Here is a 20,789-nt window from a genome sequence, read left to right on the forward strand (position 1 = left end):
GGAAGTAGGCTGAAACTTCTATAAAGTGTAAGGAGTCAGCCTCTTTCAAGGTGCAGGCGTGCATCATTTTATTAGGGGGCTCAAGTCGGGCTTGCTTCTTTGATTTTTCTTCCCCATCATAATGATCAGACTCATCTTTTTCTGAATGATAAATTCGTAATCCAAAAACAACGAAACAAAACAAAAGATATTTCTCCGTCTTAACTAGTTGAGCTGTCTTTTTGGGCCAAGAACAACCATACAAAGGCTGTGGAATGTATTTCAAGGATGAATTTTCTAAAGATGAATGGTCTGGCTCAGATATCTAACAAATGTATACTATAAAGTATTATTTTCATCCACATTAAAGTCTCTTATCGCATTCTCAAATGCTTATGGTTGAAAGGATGTGATGTCTGAATTTGCTTCAAAATAATCCAGTGAGATGGGAGGAAGGGAGGAAAGATGAAACAGAATTGGCCATGGCTTGATCATTGTTGAGGCTGGGTGATGGTCCATGGGAATTCTAATACCAGTGGTTCTCAAATATTAGCAGGCATCCAAATTATAAGCAGGCTTGTTAAAACACAGATAGCTGGACCCCAACCCAGGCATTCTGATTCCAGAGGTCTGGGGTGGGACCGACGGATTCACCTCTCTAACAAGTTCTCAAGGACTACTGATGCTGCTGGCCCGGGAACCCCACACTGAGAACTGTTGTATTACCCCAGACTCTCCACTTCCATACAATTAAAAAAAAAAAAAATTCAAGGGGGACTGAGCTGGGCTGGCACAATGAAGCAAGCTGGAGAAGGAGTTTCTGCCTCTTCCTGCTCACACCCTCAGACAGACACAAACAACAGAAAAAACACTGAACAATCAATTCAATTCAAACTGGACTGAGTTGGGGAAATTAATGTTGGTTTTTCTCATGGGCTTTGAACCTGTGTTCATATAATCATTATGGAGTGTGCTGGCTTCTCCACTGGTTTGGGACTGTGCAATTAAACAATCCAAATAACCGGGATTTCTAGCTGTTCTTCTAATACAGGACCTAGAGCTGGGCTGTGTTTTATACACAAGGCTAACACCTCTTCCCATGTTTGCCTGGGACTTGGGTTTAAAACGTGTACTCGGAAAGCTTTCCCTCTAGATTTTCAGATGGGCCAAGTTCCAGGTGATGGATATGGAATTTCTTGGACCTCATGGGGTCTAGAAGCATCTGATTATGAAGAAAGAAAATCTCAAGCTTGAGACTGGATAGTCCTAGAAACGGGATTTTGTCGGCCTAATTTTATTGTGTTTAGATATCATTTGGCAAACAATTGCTAGATGCCAGACATTGAGTGATATATTCTGCAAAAATAAATTCCCCAAAATGATCCTTGACCTTGAAAATTCCCCAAAATGATCCTTGACCTTGAAGATTTCATGTAGAGCGTAGAAGGTAGACATGTAAATAAGTAATTGTAATTGTTAACTGTTGTATAATAAGAGCTCATAAATGCTACGGAAACTTAGATGAGTAAGATGCTCATTTTTCACTGTGGGGAGGAGGAGGGAAGCAAACCTCTTATGGGATGAGTGTCCAATTGGTTCTTGAGCAAGGGGCACCTGTTTTTTAGCCAAAGGGGCGAGGGAAGGAGGAAAGACATGCCAGGAGAGGAAATGGGCTGAGAACGGTATGAAAAGGAAAAGTGTCTGCTGCCCCTAAGCCGTGAAGAGTAGTCTGGCTTAAGGGTGGGTTGTGAAGGAGGGGGCTGGCAGTGAGGCAGAAAAGGTACATTGGTTTAATAAGGCCTTATAACACGATGGAGAGTTTATATTCCACCGTAGGGAGCATGCGCATTTTTAAGCACGGCGAAGATATTACAGAACTGCATTTCAAATGCATGTGGACGACCCAAGGGTGAGACTAGGCAGTGAGTTGAGGGGGGTATGGATTCAGGCAGAGGTGATGAAAACTGGAACTTGGGCTCCAGAGTTCAGAATATTTCGGGTAGGAGCCCCATTGCTAGCATGTTAATAGGAAAGGGGTGTGTGTGTGTGTGTGTGTGTGTGTGTGTGTGTGTAAGGGTCTGAACATACATAAACTTATTTAACTTTATAAAGATGGATGTACAACTTTTTTTTTAATTTTTATTATTTATTCACTTGATAGACAGAGATCATGAGTAGGCAGAGAGGCAGGCAGAGAGAGAGAGGAGGAAGCAGGCTCCCCGCAGAGCAGAGAGCCCGATGTGGGGCTCGATCCCAGGACCCCGAGATCACAACCTGAGCCGAAGGCAGAGGCTTAACCCACTGAGCCACCCAGGTGCCCCGGATGTACAACTTTTATATCTATCTCTAGATAGATTTTTTTTTAATATGGACAGAAGGAAGGAAGAAAGGAAGGAAGGGAGGAGGCAGAGAGAAATCCAGGAGAGAAGGGAAAGTGCCGTACACAATAAGCAAACAAGAGAAAGGAGTTGGTCACCTGGGCAGGAAGCAGGACGAGGCTTGTGGTGAGGTGCACCTGTTCCCTGGGCTGCCGAAAGGTTTACTAAATTCTAACATTGATTGGCCCCAGGGCGTGTGTGTGCCTGTTTGTGTGGGGAGGGGTCATGAAATGGAATAATGGGGGACAAGAATAAAAAGCAGCATAATCTCTAAGACTTTGAATACCACAAATGAGTCATCAAGTGGAATTTCACTTTGTCTTTCCATATTTCCACAATTAGCCTATTCATGCACACAAAAAGAGCACATGGCACATTCCAAAATGACACAAGACTTGTTCTGAGCACTGAGGAGGGATGCTGGGACTCCTCTTCCCTGCCGTCCCTGGAGCGTGGACAGAGGTCCTGGCCTCTGCACTCCGTCGGCGATGAGACAAGGCAAGGGGGCCCCGGCACCTCCTTTCATAACGCTTCTCATATCTTTTCTTCCCTGTAAATTATACTCTGCAGGCCTTTGCTGGGAGAGATAATGCTGCTCCCATGTGAATTGAATACCCAGTGCCCCGCATGCATGAGTGTGTCAAGGCTAACCAGGTCTATTGTTCTTAAACAGTGCTGCCGGAGAATTGTCTCCTTGTGCAGAATGATGCTGAAGAGATAAAAATATCTTTCATTTCTATAGTGCTATGCATCTTAAAGTGTGTTCCACATTTTGCAAACTATATATAGGCTCAATTCATTACCCATCCCCATAAAATACAGCCAGAGCCGTGGCAGGCACATGCCAGATGTTTGACAATGGTTTAATAACGCAGCGAAGAAGAAGTTAAATTGGATTCAGAAAACAGGAAATAGGATGTGGGGCACTAGGTAAACTTTCCCATTCATTCAGCATTATGTGTTGAGTGCCTACCACCTACCAGGGCAAGAGCTGGTGCAGGGATCGTGAACTGGGGAGGCCCTGCTTCTACCTGCATGGAGCTGCCGAGATCTCGAGGAAGAGTCACAAGCAGCCCCATTGTCCGGTTGAGTAGGATTTGTATGAAGACGGAGTTAAAAATACAAGGTGTCCTGGTCCTTATTGCCTTTCAAGGGAAGTCTTTACCAGGCACCCCGGCCTCAGCACTGCCTTGCTTTAATGAAACGCTTTCCATCCAATGCAATTATAAGATGTACGTTGAAGAAAAGCTGTTCTGGAACCCAGAATCCAGGCTGGATGTGGGGCATGGTTCTGGGGAAAATAAGGAGAGGAGGGAAAGCACCAGTGGAGTGAGTTGTGGAAAGACTGAGAACAGTCAGAGCAGGAAGAACACTGAAGGGTTTGGGGGGGAAGCTGAAACCAACAAGAGAGCAGGTCAGTCTGTGTAGATTTCAGGCCGGCCACTGTTTTCTCAGGGGTGAAGAGCAGCCACGCCCAGTCACTTGCCCTGACCCTGGGGGCTCTGTGCAAGCACCCCCAAATCTCTCCAGTCTCAGAGGGGTAGCCTCTGGAGAATAGGCAGCAGAGTCTCAGGACTGGGAGGGGCTCTGGAGAGCCACTGTCTCAATCCAGTCATTTTCGTAGATGAAGAAAGCCATGCCCAGATTCATGAAGTGACTGCAAAAATTCAGTGTGTCCAGGCCAGAGCCGGGTCCATAGACTCACCACGATGCCCTCCCTCAGGCTGGGTCTTTGGCGAATCAGGGGAGACAGAGTCATCCTGCCCTTTAGAGGATGTTTCCAAACGCTGAAGATCTCATCCTTTGGGCCCTTCTGCACTCTCATGGAAAGACTGATCACAGGGATCAGGGCTTATAACCCACCTCCACAGATGTCATAAAGAAATGTGGCTCGGAAAATGAAAAAGAAATTGGTTAGAAGACTGTGACTGTCCAGGTCAGACAGGCTGCCACCCAGGGAGGACCCCTGAAGACCATTTGGTCTCTGGAAGGATATGCGGCGTGGAGCTCTTATTAACTTACCCAGGACGGAGAGTCGGATTACCCTAAACTCCCAGGAGAGGCCCATTCAAGATGTGTTTAAAATCCCTGGACAAGAAGGTATTAGCCAGCTCTGGCAGGATATATGAAAAACAAAAGGAAATGTGGTTTATAATGTATCTGTGCAACAAATATTGTGAAGAGGCATTAAACAGGAAATTCTCCACTCATGATGACTGCCTGTCTCCTAAAACAACCTCTCCCTCTTCCTCTCTTTATTCAGAGTAACAGCACCTGGGGAACACTAGGAGACAGAGAGAGCGCGCCCAGCCACCAGGAGCAGGGTGGGAGAGAGGGGAGAGGTGGGCAGTACAGATATAGGGCTGAAGGTTGGGGCTCTGGGCTGCATCTCAGCCCCCCATTAACTTCCTGTAGGGCCTCAGGCAAGTGAGCTTAGGCAGACCCACCTAGAAAGGATCCAGCCTGACAGATGACCTCCAGGGCAATTTCTGTGTCATTAAAAAGCCAATGAGCTGTTTCATAAATTTTTTCCCATGTCTCCACCTGTGTTTACTTCCTCCCAACTACAAGACAAACTACTTCCCAACTAGAAGGTCTTCGTGTATTCATTCCACACGTCTTTCTTAAGTATCCCACACAGGCCTTTGCCCAAATGGAGGAAACAATAAATATTACAGACATCAAACTCACAGCCAAGGGAAAGGTCACTGGAAAGTAGTGATGAGCTAGGGTCTGCATAGTCGATAATGAACTGCGCGGCTCAGGGCACAGAGCTTCAGCAACAACCCCTCCTATCCCCACCCGCCCCTACACTGAGGCATCTAGACCCCTCTTGCCTTACTCTCTTTGTCCCAAACCTCAGAAAACTCTGGGGGCGCGCCTGCTGCCAGGAGAGCCAGGTTTGGAAGCAGTCCTACAGAGACTTGGCCCTTCCAAAGCTTCTTGGCCGCCGAGCAGCAGAATCTGCAGGCAGCCCTTATTCTCTGTGGGCTCCGGCCTCCCCGTAGCTCTCGCCCGCCAGCGCCAGGCGGTTCAAAGGACACGGGACTGGGCATGGAAGGCCCGGGAGAGGGGGGCTGGGGACTGAAGAACTCGGCCTCCCAGGCTAAGGTCCAAGAGAGGAAACGCTGGAGAGGTTGCCACCTGCTGGCGAGGGACCCCGGCTTGCGCGGTGGGCCCATCGGAGACCTGAAGCCGGGATGTGCAGAGAACCAGAAATCGGGCAGTTATCCAAGTGCTTGGTTTTCTGCTGTCTCTTTAGGACTGTCACCTCCACGGGGTCGTGCCCGGAGCCCCGGTGCCTCGCGTCCCGCCTTCGGGACGCGCAGGCTCCCACTGGGGGTGGGGGGGGGCGGTCTTCCTCCTCCCCTCCCTTCCCCTCCCCTCCCCATCTTTCCCCTCCCTTCCCCTTCTTTCCCCTCCCTTCCCTTCGCCTCGCCTCCCCTCGCCTCGCCTCGCCTCGCCTCGCTTCGCCTCGTCGCGCGCTCCGAGGTCTAAGACTCTCCACTCCTCTCCATCAGGTGGAGCCGTCCGCGCCTCCCGCCCCCCGCCTCGCCCGCGAACTGCGCGCAGGCACCTTGCAGCGCCAGGAGGTTAACCGAGGCCCCGGAGGAGGTGAGGCCAAGGAGCGGCCGGGCGGAGATGGCCGGGCCGCCGTCGGGGCTGGCGCCAGAGCCCGGCCGGCTGTGGGTCCTGCAGGTACCGCTGTCGTTCTCGCCGCCCCACGTGGTGGCTGCCGAAGATTGCCGTGGTTTTTCCGGCACTCAAGCTTGAAACGCCTCCCGGTCCTTTTAGAGGCGGGCAGCTCACCACTTAATCCAAGCTTTCTTTTTCCTTTCTGCCGGAGACCGGAGGCTGCGGGGAGGGGGCGGAAGGGGGTTGGGGGGGCGGGGTGGGAGGAGAAGTGAACAGACCCAGCTGGCGATCTGAGCCGGTCTGAGGGTCGTGAGGCGTCTCAGGGACCAGTGGGAGAGGGAAACAAGGTCCTTCCAACCTCGGATTCCCACCATCCCTCTCCTGTCCAAGATCGAGTGTGTGTGTGTGCATGCGGTGCGCACACGCCTGTACGTGAGCCTGGTTTCGCGTATTGCACAGGTCGCTAGCTTCATGACCCTGGTTTTGTAATATTTCCTTGGGGACTGAATTAATCTGGGCCCCAGGCCACTTAGGAATTAGCAGTCAAAATGAAACAGCAGCTTAAAGGATAAATGTTAGTTAAAATATCCAGTGTTGCTTTGTGGGTATGGTCTACATTCTAATATTATTAGTCTTACTCGCTGCAAGGCTTGCCTTAGGAATGGTGCCCAGACTTTAAATTTCTCCCCTCACGGGGTAGGTTTTAATGGAGAGCTCCTACTAAAGTTAAAGCACTCTACCTGCCATGTTCTCACTCTTGACATGTTGTTTGGCATAGGCTGTTCAGAATCACCATCCATCCTGTGAATGTGTTTCTGATTTGCCTCTTCTGTTTCACTGTCTTCTCTGCCAGAGGGGTTGAGGCTGTGCTGACACTCTGCTTCTGTACCTTGTTGCTAATTTAGCTGATGGGATGCCTCTTTGGGGTCCTCTTGGTTTCTGTTGCTCAGCATTTCTTTTTCTCCCCCCAAGATTGCTTCCAAATTTCCCTTTGATCTGTTTAACAGCCTTGAAGGGATGCAGTTAAATAAACTATTAAGTTAAGAATAGAAAAGTCAACAAAGCAGACACCTACTAATTTATAGATCTTTGATGTCAACTACCAGATGTAAGTAAGCTCCTACCAGCACATACTTTTCTCAGGGGGCCCTACTTCTCTTTTCTTGTTCATCAGTACCAAGGGATACATGGTTAAAGTTAACATCCACATGGAAACTTGGAGTTGGAATGTGCCTGGAAGTCAGTAAAATCCCCCAAGTACGTAATACTAATGGAAGGAAGGCTTAGAGTCCCCCAAACACGTCCCCAAGGTCCCCTGAATGAAGAAAGTAGTAATTGATTTTATACTGAAAGGCACACACCAAGAGAGCATCTTTTAGCTTTGTCCCCTTACTCTTTCGTCCCCCCACCTTCTTCTGTAAAATGCTGCATATTATACACAGTTGTGACTATCCTTACAGTTTGTATCTTATGTGTATACTTTGCTTCCATACTAAACTGTGAGTTCCAGAAGGCATGGTCTGTGCCTGGGATTTTAGCTCCCCCAGTGCCTGCTTATCCCAGGTTTATCTAAATGTCCATCAAGGAAACAGACGTAGATAAATTGTTTGTTATCCTGGAGGAAAACAGAGTTTGATTTGAGTGTGGGCTTCACGACAGGTAAAAGACCTGAAGGTTCTTCAGAGGCAGTTGCCTATGACCTTGGCCTCTCCTTCGCAATAGGATTCATAGCACCTCTTGGAGAAAAAGACACTCTCAGAGTGATGGAGTGCTTATTAGAGGAGAGGCTGCAAATGCAAAGGCAGGCTACTCCCCTCTCCTTGTTAGGAAATGCACAGACCAGGATGGTAATAATAATAAATGGGCATGTGTCACAAACCTGCTTGATTTCCCTCTAGTTCCTTCATTTTGTTTTGGAGGACTAGTGCAAAGCAAACTATGGTCCAAATGTTCGGGTTTTTATTTCCCACCTCACCTTCCCCTTCTAGGAAAGTATCCCCAAAATGTAAAACGTGCTTATCTCTTCCCCAACTCTGAGACTCCCGCGGCACGCATTGGCCAAGTCCTTCCCGGGGAAAGATGCATCCCCCCCCCGCTCCTCGCGGCTTAGCTGTTTCCCTTTCAGCCAGTTCCCAATCCCCCGTGCAAAGGCAGGGCACGCATATTTTAATGCGTGTGCATGCATATAGTCCTCCCTAACTTCACTCCCGTTGAACAACCTTATGTGGTGTGGACAAAAAGTCCCAATCGGCTCCCTGTTCAAGATGCCTTTTGGTCAATAATGGTGACAAAAGCTGCATTTCCCCCCGTTTAGGGGGAAAAAGGAGAAGGGAAGAGAGAACAGAGCCCCCCCCCCGCCACCCCCCGCCGCCCTCCGCTTTGCATAGATCTCCTTTTTCCAAGTGTTTCCTCTTTAATTATGACCTGTTTCCCCTCCCTCTCCCCCCGCCCCAGCTTCAGTGAAAGGAGCCCTTCTGTCACTCGTCACTGGCTCCCGCGCCCGCCCGCTCGCGAGCTCGCTGTGGGAGGAGCCCGCCGGAGGAAGCCAAGCCGTGCGCCAGGGCTGCCGAGAGCCACAGAATGGATCTGCTCCGCGCGGGGACGTCGCTGACGAGCCCGGCTTCCCGCGGCGGCTAGGAGCCCGGCCACCCGGCCACTGGCGTCGGCAGGCTGCGGGGACCTGGAGGCCCGGGGAGAGCGGGGCCGCGCCGAGGGACGGACGCACGGACAGACCGATGGTTGGCGCGCGCCCGGGAGGACCGCGGCGGAGGCTGAGCACGGAGAGCCGCCCGGGAGGAGAAACTCACTGCCGACCCAAGTTGCCCCGCCGGCTCTCCCTCGCGGCGCTGAGGAATGAAACCTTTCCAGCTCGATCTGCTCTTCATGTGCTTCTTCCTCTTCAGTCAAGGTAGGAGCCCCGCGCGGCGGCCGGAGTTGCCAGGAGAACTCGGCTGGGGTGGCGGCTGGCGGGGCGCCGGGGGCTGGGGGCAGGAATCGGGGGGCCGGCTTCGGAAACTCGCCCCGATCCTTGCGTCCGAGATGCGCCGGCGTGGCTTCTGTGCCTTTGCCAATGCAACAGAATGGTCCTGTTTATTTTGCTTTTGCAAGGAAGGGGTGTGGGAGGGGTGACTTTCTCCTCTCACTTGTCAACCTCCAGCCCAAACTCTCCGATGCAAATGAGTTCTTTATGCTCCGGTATGTTAATGAGGCAGTTATCTGTGTGGCTCTGGCGCTCTGAACTTCTGGGCACCTGCTCTCCTTCCGACTCAGGTTGGGAGAAGGAGCGGGGCGGGAAGGGGAGCTTTGTTTAGGTGGCTCTTTCAGCTCGAGGAAGGTCTGACTTGCAGGAGCGGATTCAGAAGGCGGTGTGTGCGGTTGCACGGTGGCAGAGGGGGCCGCCTGTTAGCCAGCGCACCGCCGGGGTGGTGTGCCGTGCTTGGGGGAGAAGCTGGGCAAGAGTTTCATTGAATGTAATGTGCTCTGAATACGGCTGAATTCTGAATCCCACACAGCCCCGGATTCAGGGTCTGAAGTGAAATGTCGCCCCTGGTGCTGCTTGTTTACTTTGCGCAGCCTAGAACGGGCAGAGACTGGTGGACTTTTCCGGAAAGAACTTTGCTACCTCTGGGCTGGCTCCCTGCCCACAGGAGCCCTGGGCTGGGCGTAGGGGGCTGGCCTGGGGAAGCGAGGGGGCAGGCAATCTGGGCAGGGGCTGTGGGGTGCCTACTTAGCCAAAGGCATCAAAAGTCACCTGTGGAATTGAGTTCCAAGGGGGGAAGTAAATCAGCTCCTTCCCACTCGTTAGGCATGCCAGGGCTGCCTCTGCCTTCTGAGGCAGCATTTGTGCCAGCCCGCTGGGCTCTGAGAGAGACAGGACTCTCAGAAAAATCCACAACAGAGCATGTCCATCTGTTGATTAAATGAAGGGTAAAAGTTTTCAAGGAAGCAGAGCCCCGCCATGGGGAGTGGGGGGGGGGCGCTAGCTTTGCAAGTGAACTGCATGTCTCCTTTTCTTTCCCTGTCAGGGAGAAGCCAAATGTAAGCAGAAACCCACGCCTCCTGCCTCTGCTCCTGCAGTGGTACTCAGGGTCGCTGCACATTTCCCCTTTATCAAACTTTGCTCCTGGCCATCCTGATGAAACTCGGGGCGGGAGAGGGGGCTGTCCCCCATAACAGTGTGTATATGCCCACACCTGCATGTAATTATAATGTGGACACACACACGCAGACACTCGTGTATTCATAGGGTAGTGTGCATGTCACCAGGGCTCCCTACAGCAGCAGGAAGATAAATTGCCTTCCCTAGAGTTTTCAGGCTGAATGAATAAGAACTATCTCAGAACACTGGTACAGAAACAGTTTGGGTTATATTACCATTTTGTGAGATTACCCTCCTTGGATGCCTGTGTGCTGGCTTATGGGCAAACACACACACTCACACACTTACACTCCTGTTCTCCTTTGCTTCTTCCCAATGTACTCAGGAAGTTGCCTGTAGAATCCCTAAAAGGAGGAGCCCATCACGCCCCCCCCAAATGTTCATGGGACCCATGCACATGTTAATCTGCCTGTGTGTTGTTGGAAAACTGGAGCTGTGATTCTCCTCTGGATTGGCATAAGATGCCTTTGGTGTCTCAGTGCCTCTTTGGTTGTCTGAATCACCGCAGTGTGCATCTTCTGCTTTGCTTATCCCTTTTTCAGTACCAGAGCTCCTTCTTCACTCTTTTCATATGAATCTTTAAATATTTACCTATGGAGGTTAAATGCTCCGTTTCATCTACCCTTAGCCCTGAGAGCACTAGGGAGAAAGCACAGTGCCCTGCAATGCCTACTTCCTTGTGATTCCTCAGTGTTCTGAGCGTGGCCGGCACTTCCTGCGCTACCCAATGGTAGATGTCATGGTCCACGGGGCTCCAAAAGAGGTCTAAAGAAAGACCATGAGACAAAGTGGTGGTAACCAGCCAAAATCCCTTGCATCACTGGACACTGTAGGTTCCATGAATAGACAGCGTTGGATGACAGGAATTAAGGGCCAGGTGGGATGCTTTTTATGGACTTTGGTGATATGTTACCTTTTGACTTGATCCATAGACCTGTGTTTTAACATGGATGTTATCCTGAGTATTGTGAATCCCCCAGAGGATTCTACTCGACCCTACACCTATATGATCAGTTCCTAGACTGTGCCCACCCCCTACCTAGCACTGTAGACTTCTCAAGTTATTAGTTCAAGTGCATCTCGTCCGAGAGGTCATGGGAGGACCTGCCTGCAGGCTGGAGGTCACTCCTGTGGATAATCCCTGCCTGAATTTGCACCCTGCCTGGCGCGCCCCACCGAGTTACCCGTTTGACCCCCCACCTCCCTCACACTCTCCCTCCTGGGATGCTTTCCAAGGAAATGTGCAGGGACTCAGGGATGCCCCTCCTCTCAGAGAAAACAAATGTCCAGGCTTCTTTTTAGACTTTTATCTGGCACTCTGGTGACTCGTCCATCTGCTGCCCAGCACCTCTCCCGGTGGGAGCCTGTGTGTCATCTTAGAGTTTCTGGAAATGCAATTCTTGTGCTTCCAGCTCCCGTTGTCTTAGTCCCCCTACGGAGGGAGAGATTCCGACGGCGCTCTGAACACTTCCTTAGCAAAACACTGAAGTCAAAACTCTGAAAGTCCCTTTCAGTTGCTCTTTCTGTCCCAATGTGTCTGATATTTATTCACTTTTGCTTGTTCTCGAACCCCTTTATAGAGAGTGAAATCCAAGTCTGTCAGTGTCAGTGATACGCTATATCCCCTCTCATTTTAAAGTTCGAGCTTCTCGTGTAAATGGGAGATTAAATATTTATTTATCTTTCCTAAGGTGGCAGTAGAAAGACCCAATGGCGTGCCTCCATTTCCTCTGCTGCCAATGTCCCCGGGCCCGGCTCCCCACAGAGAAGTGGCGAGCCGCCAGTGTGTGCTGCTTGTGGGTTTCTCTCTTGCTGGGGACGCCTCTCCCATCAGCTGTCAGGACCGCGTGCTTTGTACAGAGAGGGATAATGTCACAGCACAATTTGCCTCCTGCAGAGAAGAGGCATGTTCTGCTCCTGGGTGAAAAGGGATCGATTCTCTTGTCATCCATAAACTTAGAACTTGCGACATTTTTTTCCCTTTATCATTTCCGTTTGCCCACAACTGTTTCCCTCCGTGCCCTCCTTCATCTTCAAGATCCGCGAGGCAGCCTGCACCTCCCCGTCTTAAGTAGCTCCGGAGGAGCCGTGCGCCCGCAGGATGGAAGGTCCCTGTTCCGCAGCAGATCCGAAAGTCTGGGGAAGGCGCAGTGATACTAAGTTGGTGCCTTGAACTCACGCTCTTTGGAAAAGTGTTCTCTCTGCGCCCTGACATTTTCCCCTAACACTCCCAGACTGTCCCGTCTGGCCTCATAACCTCCCAGGGTTGGAAAGCTCTAACTCTGGCCCAACCCAGATCTCTCCTTGGATTTTCACGCATGCCAAGCTGCTCTGAATGTGTTGGGGAGAGGGTGCGAGGGAGGCGGGGACAGTGAGAACTGGCATTTACCTGTCGGTGACAGTCCCTGAATTGAGGATTCACCTGGGCTGTCACCTCCCCCTTGGGAAGAATCGAAGTGACTTGCTCTCCTGAGTCACCCAAAAGGCTGTCTCATGGCTACCTGAGGGTCAGAGGTTGGTGGTGATATGAGTCTCCAAGGGGAGAGAAGAGTGAAGCCGAGAGGGGGCAAATAGCTTGTGAGTGGAGAGACCCAGCTAGGATGAGGGAAGCCACGAGGATGACGGGAAGCTTGGAGAGGAAGGAGAAACTGCTTCGAGATGTCTTAACTTGTGAGAAGTTCCCTTGGGGAGGGAGAGGGGCACCGAAAGATACCAGGAACACATCAGAGGCAGCCAGAAGAATGGGGGGATCCTAGGGGGTACAGGCTGAGGAGGCATTAGAAAAAGAAACTGGGAGTGAACCGCAACTTAGCAAACATTGAACCTTGCCCAGAACTGTCATATAACAAAAGATGAAGCAAGTAATAAGCTGCTCCCCGCACTGGCACCCCAAGTGGTATGACGTCTTGTCTAGAGGAGGAACAATGGTTCCTTTTGTCCTGGAAGGTCAGTGCACAACTGCCAAGGCTGTGGGACCACTTCTTGAACAAATCCTCGGTGTGAGGGGAACTGGGACACGTCCCTTGGGCGTGGGGGTGGTCTCCGTGTCTGCTGCCCAGCAGGGAGCTCTCTGTTGCCAGCCAGACCTATTGGGGAGGGAAGAGAAGCTCCCCAGGGGGAGAGGAGTGCGGATGGGGGTCAACGCCCGCACAAGGCACTTACAGGATACTGCAGGGGGCCTCCCTCTTGGGTTACAAAGGAGGATCTCACTTGGAACATGGCAACAGAGAGCTAGGCATGGCACCAAGGAGCAGCTCTCCCTGGTGTGCCTGTGTTGGTAGGAGCCAGGGCCAGCAGGAGACGGGGTGGAGCAGGGGATTAGGCCTGAAGATGCAATTTTTCTTTTTTGTTCAGCCCAGTGGGGGTGACTTAGGCGGCATTATATTGCAGACCCAAAAAAGCACATGAATAATCCAGAGTGAATTCAAGAGATTTCAATAGCAAAATAATAACAATACTAATGATACCTTTGATTTGCAGAGTACTTTTCTTCCAAGGAGATAAAAAGATAAACTGTTTTGGAAATATGAACAAGGAAGAGAAAATTGGCCATGACGGAGGAGTGGGGAAAGAGGGCCAACAGCATTCATTTTAGGGTCTCCTATAAATTGGGGCTGGGGAGGGGGGCTGTTACATGGGCAAGAGGCATCATTCTGTAGCTCCCGTTCCTTACCCTTCTAAAATGGTGAAATAAATAACTTTGAGGTGAAAAACCAGGCATTTTTAATGGGGGTCAACTAGAAAGAGTGAGGCCACGTATCCTGCCTGTGCCTGGGAGCAGAGACCCTGATTCAGCAGTGGGGAGGGTCGGTAAGATCAGGAGAAGGTCGGAACTTGCACTTGGACTCTCCACCCCTGCAGCGATCCTGATTTTAATGATGGTGCTGGTGACACAGCCATTGGGGCCCCAGTCTTCCCATAAGGTTAGTAGACACCCCAGTGTTCACGTAGCAGGGTAGGGCTGGGACGGCTGCTCTGGGAGGGGGGGGGGTCTGCTCTCTTGGGTTGCTTGTCGCCTCGTTGCTGTCCACAGGGACTGAGGAGAAAAACAAGGCAGCATCCTGTGCCTGGCCGGGCTAGCTTTGCCCTGTGTTCCAAATTGGGGGGGGTTGTTATTTCCATCGAGGAGACGGAGTCCATTGCATTGAGGCACAGATGATATCGTATATGGTTTCCTTTTCCCTAGGGGAACACCAGAATCTACATTTAGGCATGCACGTCCGGTAAGAAGGTAGATAACTTACAGATCGTTGCAATACTTCTCACGTGGTCACGCAAAGGATGCCATGTCTTGCTTTCTGCCGGACCTTGAAGATCAAGCCTGGAAGGGCTGAAGCCTTCCAGGCTCTCTTGGAATCCACACCGTTGCCATAGAGTGAGGATCTCCACCGCCATATTGAACGTGAACTTCCCTTAACTTTCTGCTTCTGAACCACGGAAGGAGCTAGGGATCCAACATTGTGCTTTTTCCCCCCTTTCCTCTTCTGAGTGTGAAAATGAGTACTCTGGCTGTATATTTCTAGAAGTCAGTAAATGTCAATATTGGATAAGTGTTTCCTTTCTATCACTGCAATTTAGCATAAGCTGCTTGGAAACAAATGTCTTCCATAAGCATACAATGTTTCCATGAGTACACAGTCAACACGGCTATGAGGATTAAATAAATGTCAGCTTTCCTTGGATACACTGGTAACAAGTCAAAGCCGTGGAAATAGTGACCAGCCTGGGCGAATCCTGCTCCCTGTTGAATTATTCAGTTGCAGTCCTGGCTGGGGTTTGGAGGGTGAGAGGGGCTCACCCACCCTTCCCTCTCACTCCCGGACAGAAAGGCAAGGAAGTAGCCAGATATAGAGACCTCCCACATGCCCTGGGAAGGATCCCCTGCCCCCTGCAGTCTTGAAACCATATCATGCCCTCTTCAGATCTCCTCCCATCTGTGACCCCACTCTACACACACACACACACACACACACACACACACACACACACACCTTATTGCTGAAATGCAATCCTATCCAGAGCTTAGAACCAATCCGCCATCTTCCTGAAACGAGAAATGAGATCTCACTGTGCTCTTCTACGTGGTGTTGGTGTCCTCATTGGCAGAGTGAGGCAGATTAACCTGAGTCCATTTTTTATTTTTAATTTTTTTTGAACACTGAAACCCAAACCGCAATGGTGTAAGTCATCAGTATTAAGAAGACGCCTGAATATCAGGCAGAATGATCAAGATGGTCAGCTTCCTTGGCCTGTGTTCCCTGGACAGTTGTCTGTAAGTTCAGACTCTTTCTAACTCTTGCCTAGAAGACAGGAATTTGAAATCTGACACTGAGCTGCACGGCAACCAGGGCTCCCATTCATCATTCCACACTTATCCCCAGGGGCTCCATACTTTTCCCGGTGTCTCAGAGGGCCACATTCTCTTGATCCTTCTTGATGCACTTGAGGAAACCAAAGCTCAGCCCTTGGCCACTCAGCCCACACTCGTGGTAGGCCAGCTGTGTGGTGGGCACGATGCAGGGACTTCTGAGGCAAAGACCCCCTAAGACATTATTTCTGCCCAGGTAGGGGCTCTCCATCTGGTCAGGGAGCAGACACTTTGACTTATGGTTACATGATGGGCTCAGAGTTGTCAGGAGTATTCTGAGAGCTGCTGAGGTGACTGAGGGCATCAGGAAAGACTGCACAGAGGCAATGACTTGACTTCAAAGGATGTCTCAGAGCCCTCCTGGGGAAGCACAGGAAAGAGTGTTCCAGGCTTGCCTTAGTGTGTGCAAAGGAAGGCAGGCAGGACAGAATGCCATCTGTTCCGAAGCAACGGGTAGTGTGGGTGGCTGGAATATGAGTGTGTGGAGGGTAGTGAGAAGCTCAGGAAGGGGAGGGTCAGCTTGTCATAAATACCATGCTAAATGTTTTGATGACTTAACTATCAAGAGTTAAGTCTGTTCCTTAGAAACATTGTGAGTAGCTTCTGGGTCTGCACTCCTCTCTGTGCCATGCGTCCTGTGGATAAAAAAGGGGAAGAATCCATTCGTTATTTATTCTTCTTGCTTTGCCGTGTCTTTTATATGGGGCTTTAAAAATGTGGAATTGAATGGACATACACCCGTTCTCTCCAGCTCACCTTCCTTCATGCTGGTATGTAAAGGGCGGGGGGGCAGGTAGTGAGAGCGTAAGTGTAGAGGAACCGACCTTCCCTGTTGGTCTGCTTTCCAGAAGGAGGCAGAGAAGAATAGTAGGTAGACGTATATTTAAGAACAATGCGTTGGATAAAGAATGTGGCAGGGGGGGCGCCTGGGTGGCTCAGTGGGTTAAGCCTCTGCCTTCGGCTCAGGTCATGATCCCAAGTCCTTGGATCGAGTCCCGCATCGGGCTTTCTGCACAGCAGGGAGCCTGCTTCCTCCTCTCTCTCTCTGCCTGTCTCTCTGCCTACTTGTGATCTCTGTCTGTCAAATAAATGAATAAAATCTTAAAAAAAAAAAAAAAAGAATGTGGCAGGGAACCACGGAGCACTCGGAAGCAGGAATGGCTTACGTGCACGCTGGATTGTGAGTCAAATGGCGGCCACTGAGGAATAGGACTTACCCATTTCTGGGGCCCCAGGAAGCTCACCTAACATTGAGGACGAATGGTAGGTAAACCAGGAAGGGAGACAAGAACAAGGACGAGATAAGTAAGAAATGCCTAGAGACATTTTGCTGATGATTTCTTTGCTGTTCTGAAGAGAAAGCTAAGTTTTGCTGGCTTTGAAGAAAACAAGCTTACAAGCTGTGATTCCACTCAGAAGACGTTAGAAATGTTTAGAAGTCTCAAGTATCAAGAGTAAAGAACGTCGTGAGATCTACTTATGGGTTCCACACTTGGGGCTGTTCTCATCAGGAATTGGTGGGGATTTGGCAGGACGAGCTCAGTAGTACATGCATTGTTCGACCAGAAATAGGCAGTGATGTAGCTAAGACTGTCGATATTTAATTCTAGTGTCTAAGGCTAGCCTGCTGAACAATCTCCCACTGCTGACAGTGCTCTAAGAGTAGAATTCGGGCCACCAAAAAGGGAAGAGTCAATTCCCCAGGAGCGGATCAAAGAGTAGACTAGATATCACTCAAATCCTCTCCGACCCCACGATTCCCTGAATATTATCTGTTAGCAACAACCTATTGATTCTGGATAATAAATTCCCAGAAAATAGATGATGTGTTACAGATGTCTTTTTTGTCCAGCACATTTTCTCGTAAGTGCCAGCAAAGCCTTTGGGCTGTTGGTGATGGCAGTAATAATGTTTTGATGATGCTGGTGGTGGTGGTGGTGGTGATGAGTGTTGGTGTAAAGCCTCCTAAACTGTAGAGTGACATTCACAAGCCGTAGTTCATTTCATTACTGTGCTAGCGTGAGAGGCAGCTGTCACACTGTCATACTCTCCGAAAGGTCATGTCGCTCGACCAAAGTCACTCTCATCTGCTTCACTTTTTCATATGCCTCAATGCTTCTCAAGATGCTGGGAGATGCAGTTGCTTCAAATCATCCATCCTGAAAAATGCATGAGAAGATCCTAGGCAGTGGCATAAGAAGGAACATGTTCTTCAAACTTGTGGGAATCCTTGGTGGCTAGGCAGAGAAAAGGATTTTAAGGATTTCCCATGAAAACCAGGGAGCTGACCTTCAAACCTAACCTTGCAGCTCTGTCTTTTGATTCCAGGCTTTTTCTGAGTTGGTTCCTTCATCTTCTGACATTCAGCTTTTCCTTGAGGCCATGAGGTTTCCAGGGGGAATGACAGGCCAGCCTCTTGGGCTGAATAGCAATCAAGGGGATGTTGCTTGGATAGTTCCTTTTGTGGTTGTGTTGACAATTAAAAAAAAAAAAAAGCAAGAGTAGGAACTTTTATTCTCTTAATTGGTTGATTAAAATATCCACTTCTTTTATCCACCTGCCCTGGTGCCAGGCATGCTGCTCAGCACAGAGGACTCTGAATAAATGTTGGAATGTTGGCATGAAAGGCAAAAAACAATGCAAAGGAAGAGAAAGCAGGGTTTCTGACATCACATGTGTGGGGGCTGACAAGACCCCCCTGGGAGGACAGAGGAAGATCCCAGCTATTTGGAGTAGGAAGTTGTTCCTCTCTGAGTGAGGCCTTGAAAGACCGCGAGGTCACCAGGGACAGCACCAAGAGAAACACCTTCCTGCAAGCCACCCACTCCTCAGTTTCAACAAAAAACCCCAGCCCTGTCCTGTTCTTTTTTGCATGTCAGTTTCCATTTCTGTCAGTCACCTGGAAGTGTCACAGGTGACTCGGCTCTGGAGCACTGTGACAGCCCACCTGTCACCCTTGGCGATATTGGGAGCTATGACAGCTTCCGAGTAACAGTGGGACCCGGCTGGCTCATCATGCAGGCAACCAGGGGACAGAAACTTAGAGCTTTCTCCTGGAGACCCTTCCCGGGTACCACAGGAGAAGCGAGGCCACCCTCCCTGCCTTCCTGACCTTGTGACAAAGAGAGAGAAATTGCCAATTAACCTCCCAGTGGCTTGACCCTCCATATTCTAGGACCCACAGTTTTCCACGCCTCGCTGAAGAATGCTGGGTCTACCCCACATTCACAGGGAGTCCCATTTCATCAGAAAACTGGCCTCAGAAGCCTTTTTCTTACAGAGAATGGTGCACCTGAGTGAGGGGCCATGTGTGGGAGAGAGAGAGGGCCTGTTCTTTACTTGGGTGCACATCAGGCTGGAGCTGGTGGAAATACTTTGGGATGTGAAACCCGGTGAGCTCTGCAGTTCCCGCATCAGCCTGATGGTGGCAGCAGCAGCGCTTGCAAAGCCCAGGAGTGAGCGGAGCAGAGGCCCAGGGCGGCCCTTAGTAGCAGGAAGAGCGGGGCTCTCTTGGCCAGCTGCCTGGGCCCTCGCCTGCCCATGACAGTGGGGCTGGGGCAGCTGAGCCAGAGCAGGGAAAGGGCATGAAGGAAAGAGACCAAGGCTTCCGGATGGGCAGCAGCTCCCCCCCACCCCAGAGGCTCGGGTGCTTTCTGCTTTTTCTGATGGATGTGAGGGCAGTTTGCTAAGGGGAATGTCTGAGCAGAGGCAGGTGGGTACAATTAAAAATGTTCAAGGGTGTGGAAGAGTTGCAAAGAGAGACCTCAGCTAGCTGTCCATTTCCCTGTGGCAGGTGTTTTCCCACGCTGGTGTCTTTCCTGTAGGTGATGACTGCATCCGTCCCTCAACGCCCCCCACCTCCGCCGCCGACCAGGGGTGGCTGGCAGCCAGGAGCCCCACTCCCTGTCCCCAGCCCCCAACCTGGGCCCACTGCGCTTCTCCCCGGGAGTTTGCCTCTTTAATGATCCAGGAGCCAATATTTCTGCCGCTGCTCCCCTCTCATGCTGGAGAAGCAAAACAAACAGATGCTAAAATTAGTCTCATTATTCCTGATCTCCCTGGCAGGCTGAAGAGGTGCTACTCTGTTTTCATCTCTGGACAGAAACAGACACCATTAAGACAAATCACAGTAAGCAGTGGTTGTTCATTTCAGAGCACAACTTACCAGGCAAGGTAACCAGAGCCTAAGCGGGGGCACTGAAATCCCACGCCTGCCCTGCAGGGAGGTGACAACTTGCCCTTTTCACCTTTTGAAGATTGCATGTATGTGTCTCAGATCCTGGAGTCAATTTGTGTGCAGCATAAACAAAGACAGTGGGACATGGGGTGAGGGAAAGGTGAGGCCATCATTGGAGCAGCCCACTCCTTGTCTTCTCTGCGTGGCTTGATTGGCTGGTGAACTGGCCGTGTACGTTGCCCGACACCATGAGACGTTATTTCATATCCATTAGGTTTGGGTTGCCAGTGGGATTATGGATGAGGTTCGCTCAAACCCAAGCGGCTCCTACACCTGACTCCCCGTCAGAGCCCTTTGCTGCTTTGTCACTAGCAACGTGAGTTGCCACCGGCCTGATCTGTCTGTCCTCACGCTGTCTGTCTTCCTGGGAAGGGGCCAGGGGAGTGATGGAGGGGTTCCCAATGGGGTAGGAGAGAAGGTAGGATTGTTCTGTCCATGTTATTAACGGAGGGCCCCTGGCACGTGGCAGGTGACTTCCCGAGCATCTCATGTCAGAGAAGAAAACGTTTTGCCTGAAGTTGGCAAAGCCATATTTCCAGCTGCCGATCAGGGGCTGCATGGGTTAGCAAAGAAACAGAAGTGCCTTATATGAGAAGCTGCTGAGAGTGATGGAGAGTGATCTCCCCATGGAAGAAGGTGTTACACCCACGTGGTGCGTGTCATCGGCTCGCTGCTTTTCCGGCCCCTCCATGGGGCCTGTCTGCTCCCACTCTTCGTTCACAAACATGAGCTCCCTCGGGGCCTTGGGAATCCCTCAATGGAAAGCTGAACTGGGGAGAGGGGAAATGGTGAGAATAGGAAAGAGTCGAACCCCGTAATGGTCTCCGGATTCCGGCCTCACAGCGCGTCTCTTAACTCCCTCGTGGTCGCTGACGTGGAGCCAGCTATGGGGAGGCGTCCCGGAGACTAGGACCAGGTCAGCTGAGCTCTGCCCCCATTCCCCTCTGTCACCCTCTTGGCAGCCCAGTAAAGCAGGATGGTCAGCCCACCTGCCGGTGAAAATGACCGAGGCTGATAGCTAATAACTTGCCC

At 50.7% G+C, this 20,789-nt stretch overlaps 1 protein-coding gene across 3 annotated transcripts in view; it reads left to right on the top strand.

Annotated features, from left to right (window-relative positions):
* Nucleotides 1–8,846: 8,846 nt before the first annotated feature.
* The window catches only part of KIRREL3 (kirre like nephrin family adhesion molecule 3), a gene marked incomplete at both ends in the record, with an annotated part of 532,903 nt that continues 520,960 nt past the window's right edge, over nucleotides 8,847–20,789 (top strand). For all 3 annotated transcript variants that reach the window (XM_080817608.1, XM_080817610.1, XM_080817609.1), the window contains one exon: nucleotides 8,847–8,901. In XM_080817608.1, the coding sequence (XP_080673734.1) occupies nucleotides 8,847–8,901 (55 nt within the window). The remainder of the gene's footprint in view (nucleotides 8,902–20,789) is intronic.

Source organism: Martes martes (assembly GCF_963455335.1).
Source record: "Martes martes genome assembly, chromosome: 10".
Lineage (NCBI taxonomy): Eukaryota > Metazoa > Chordata > Mammalia > Carnivora > Mustelidae > Martes > Martes martes.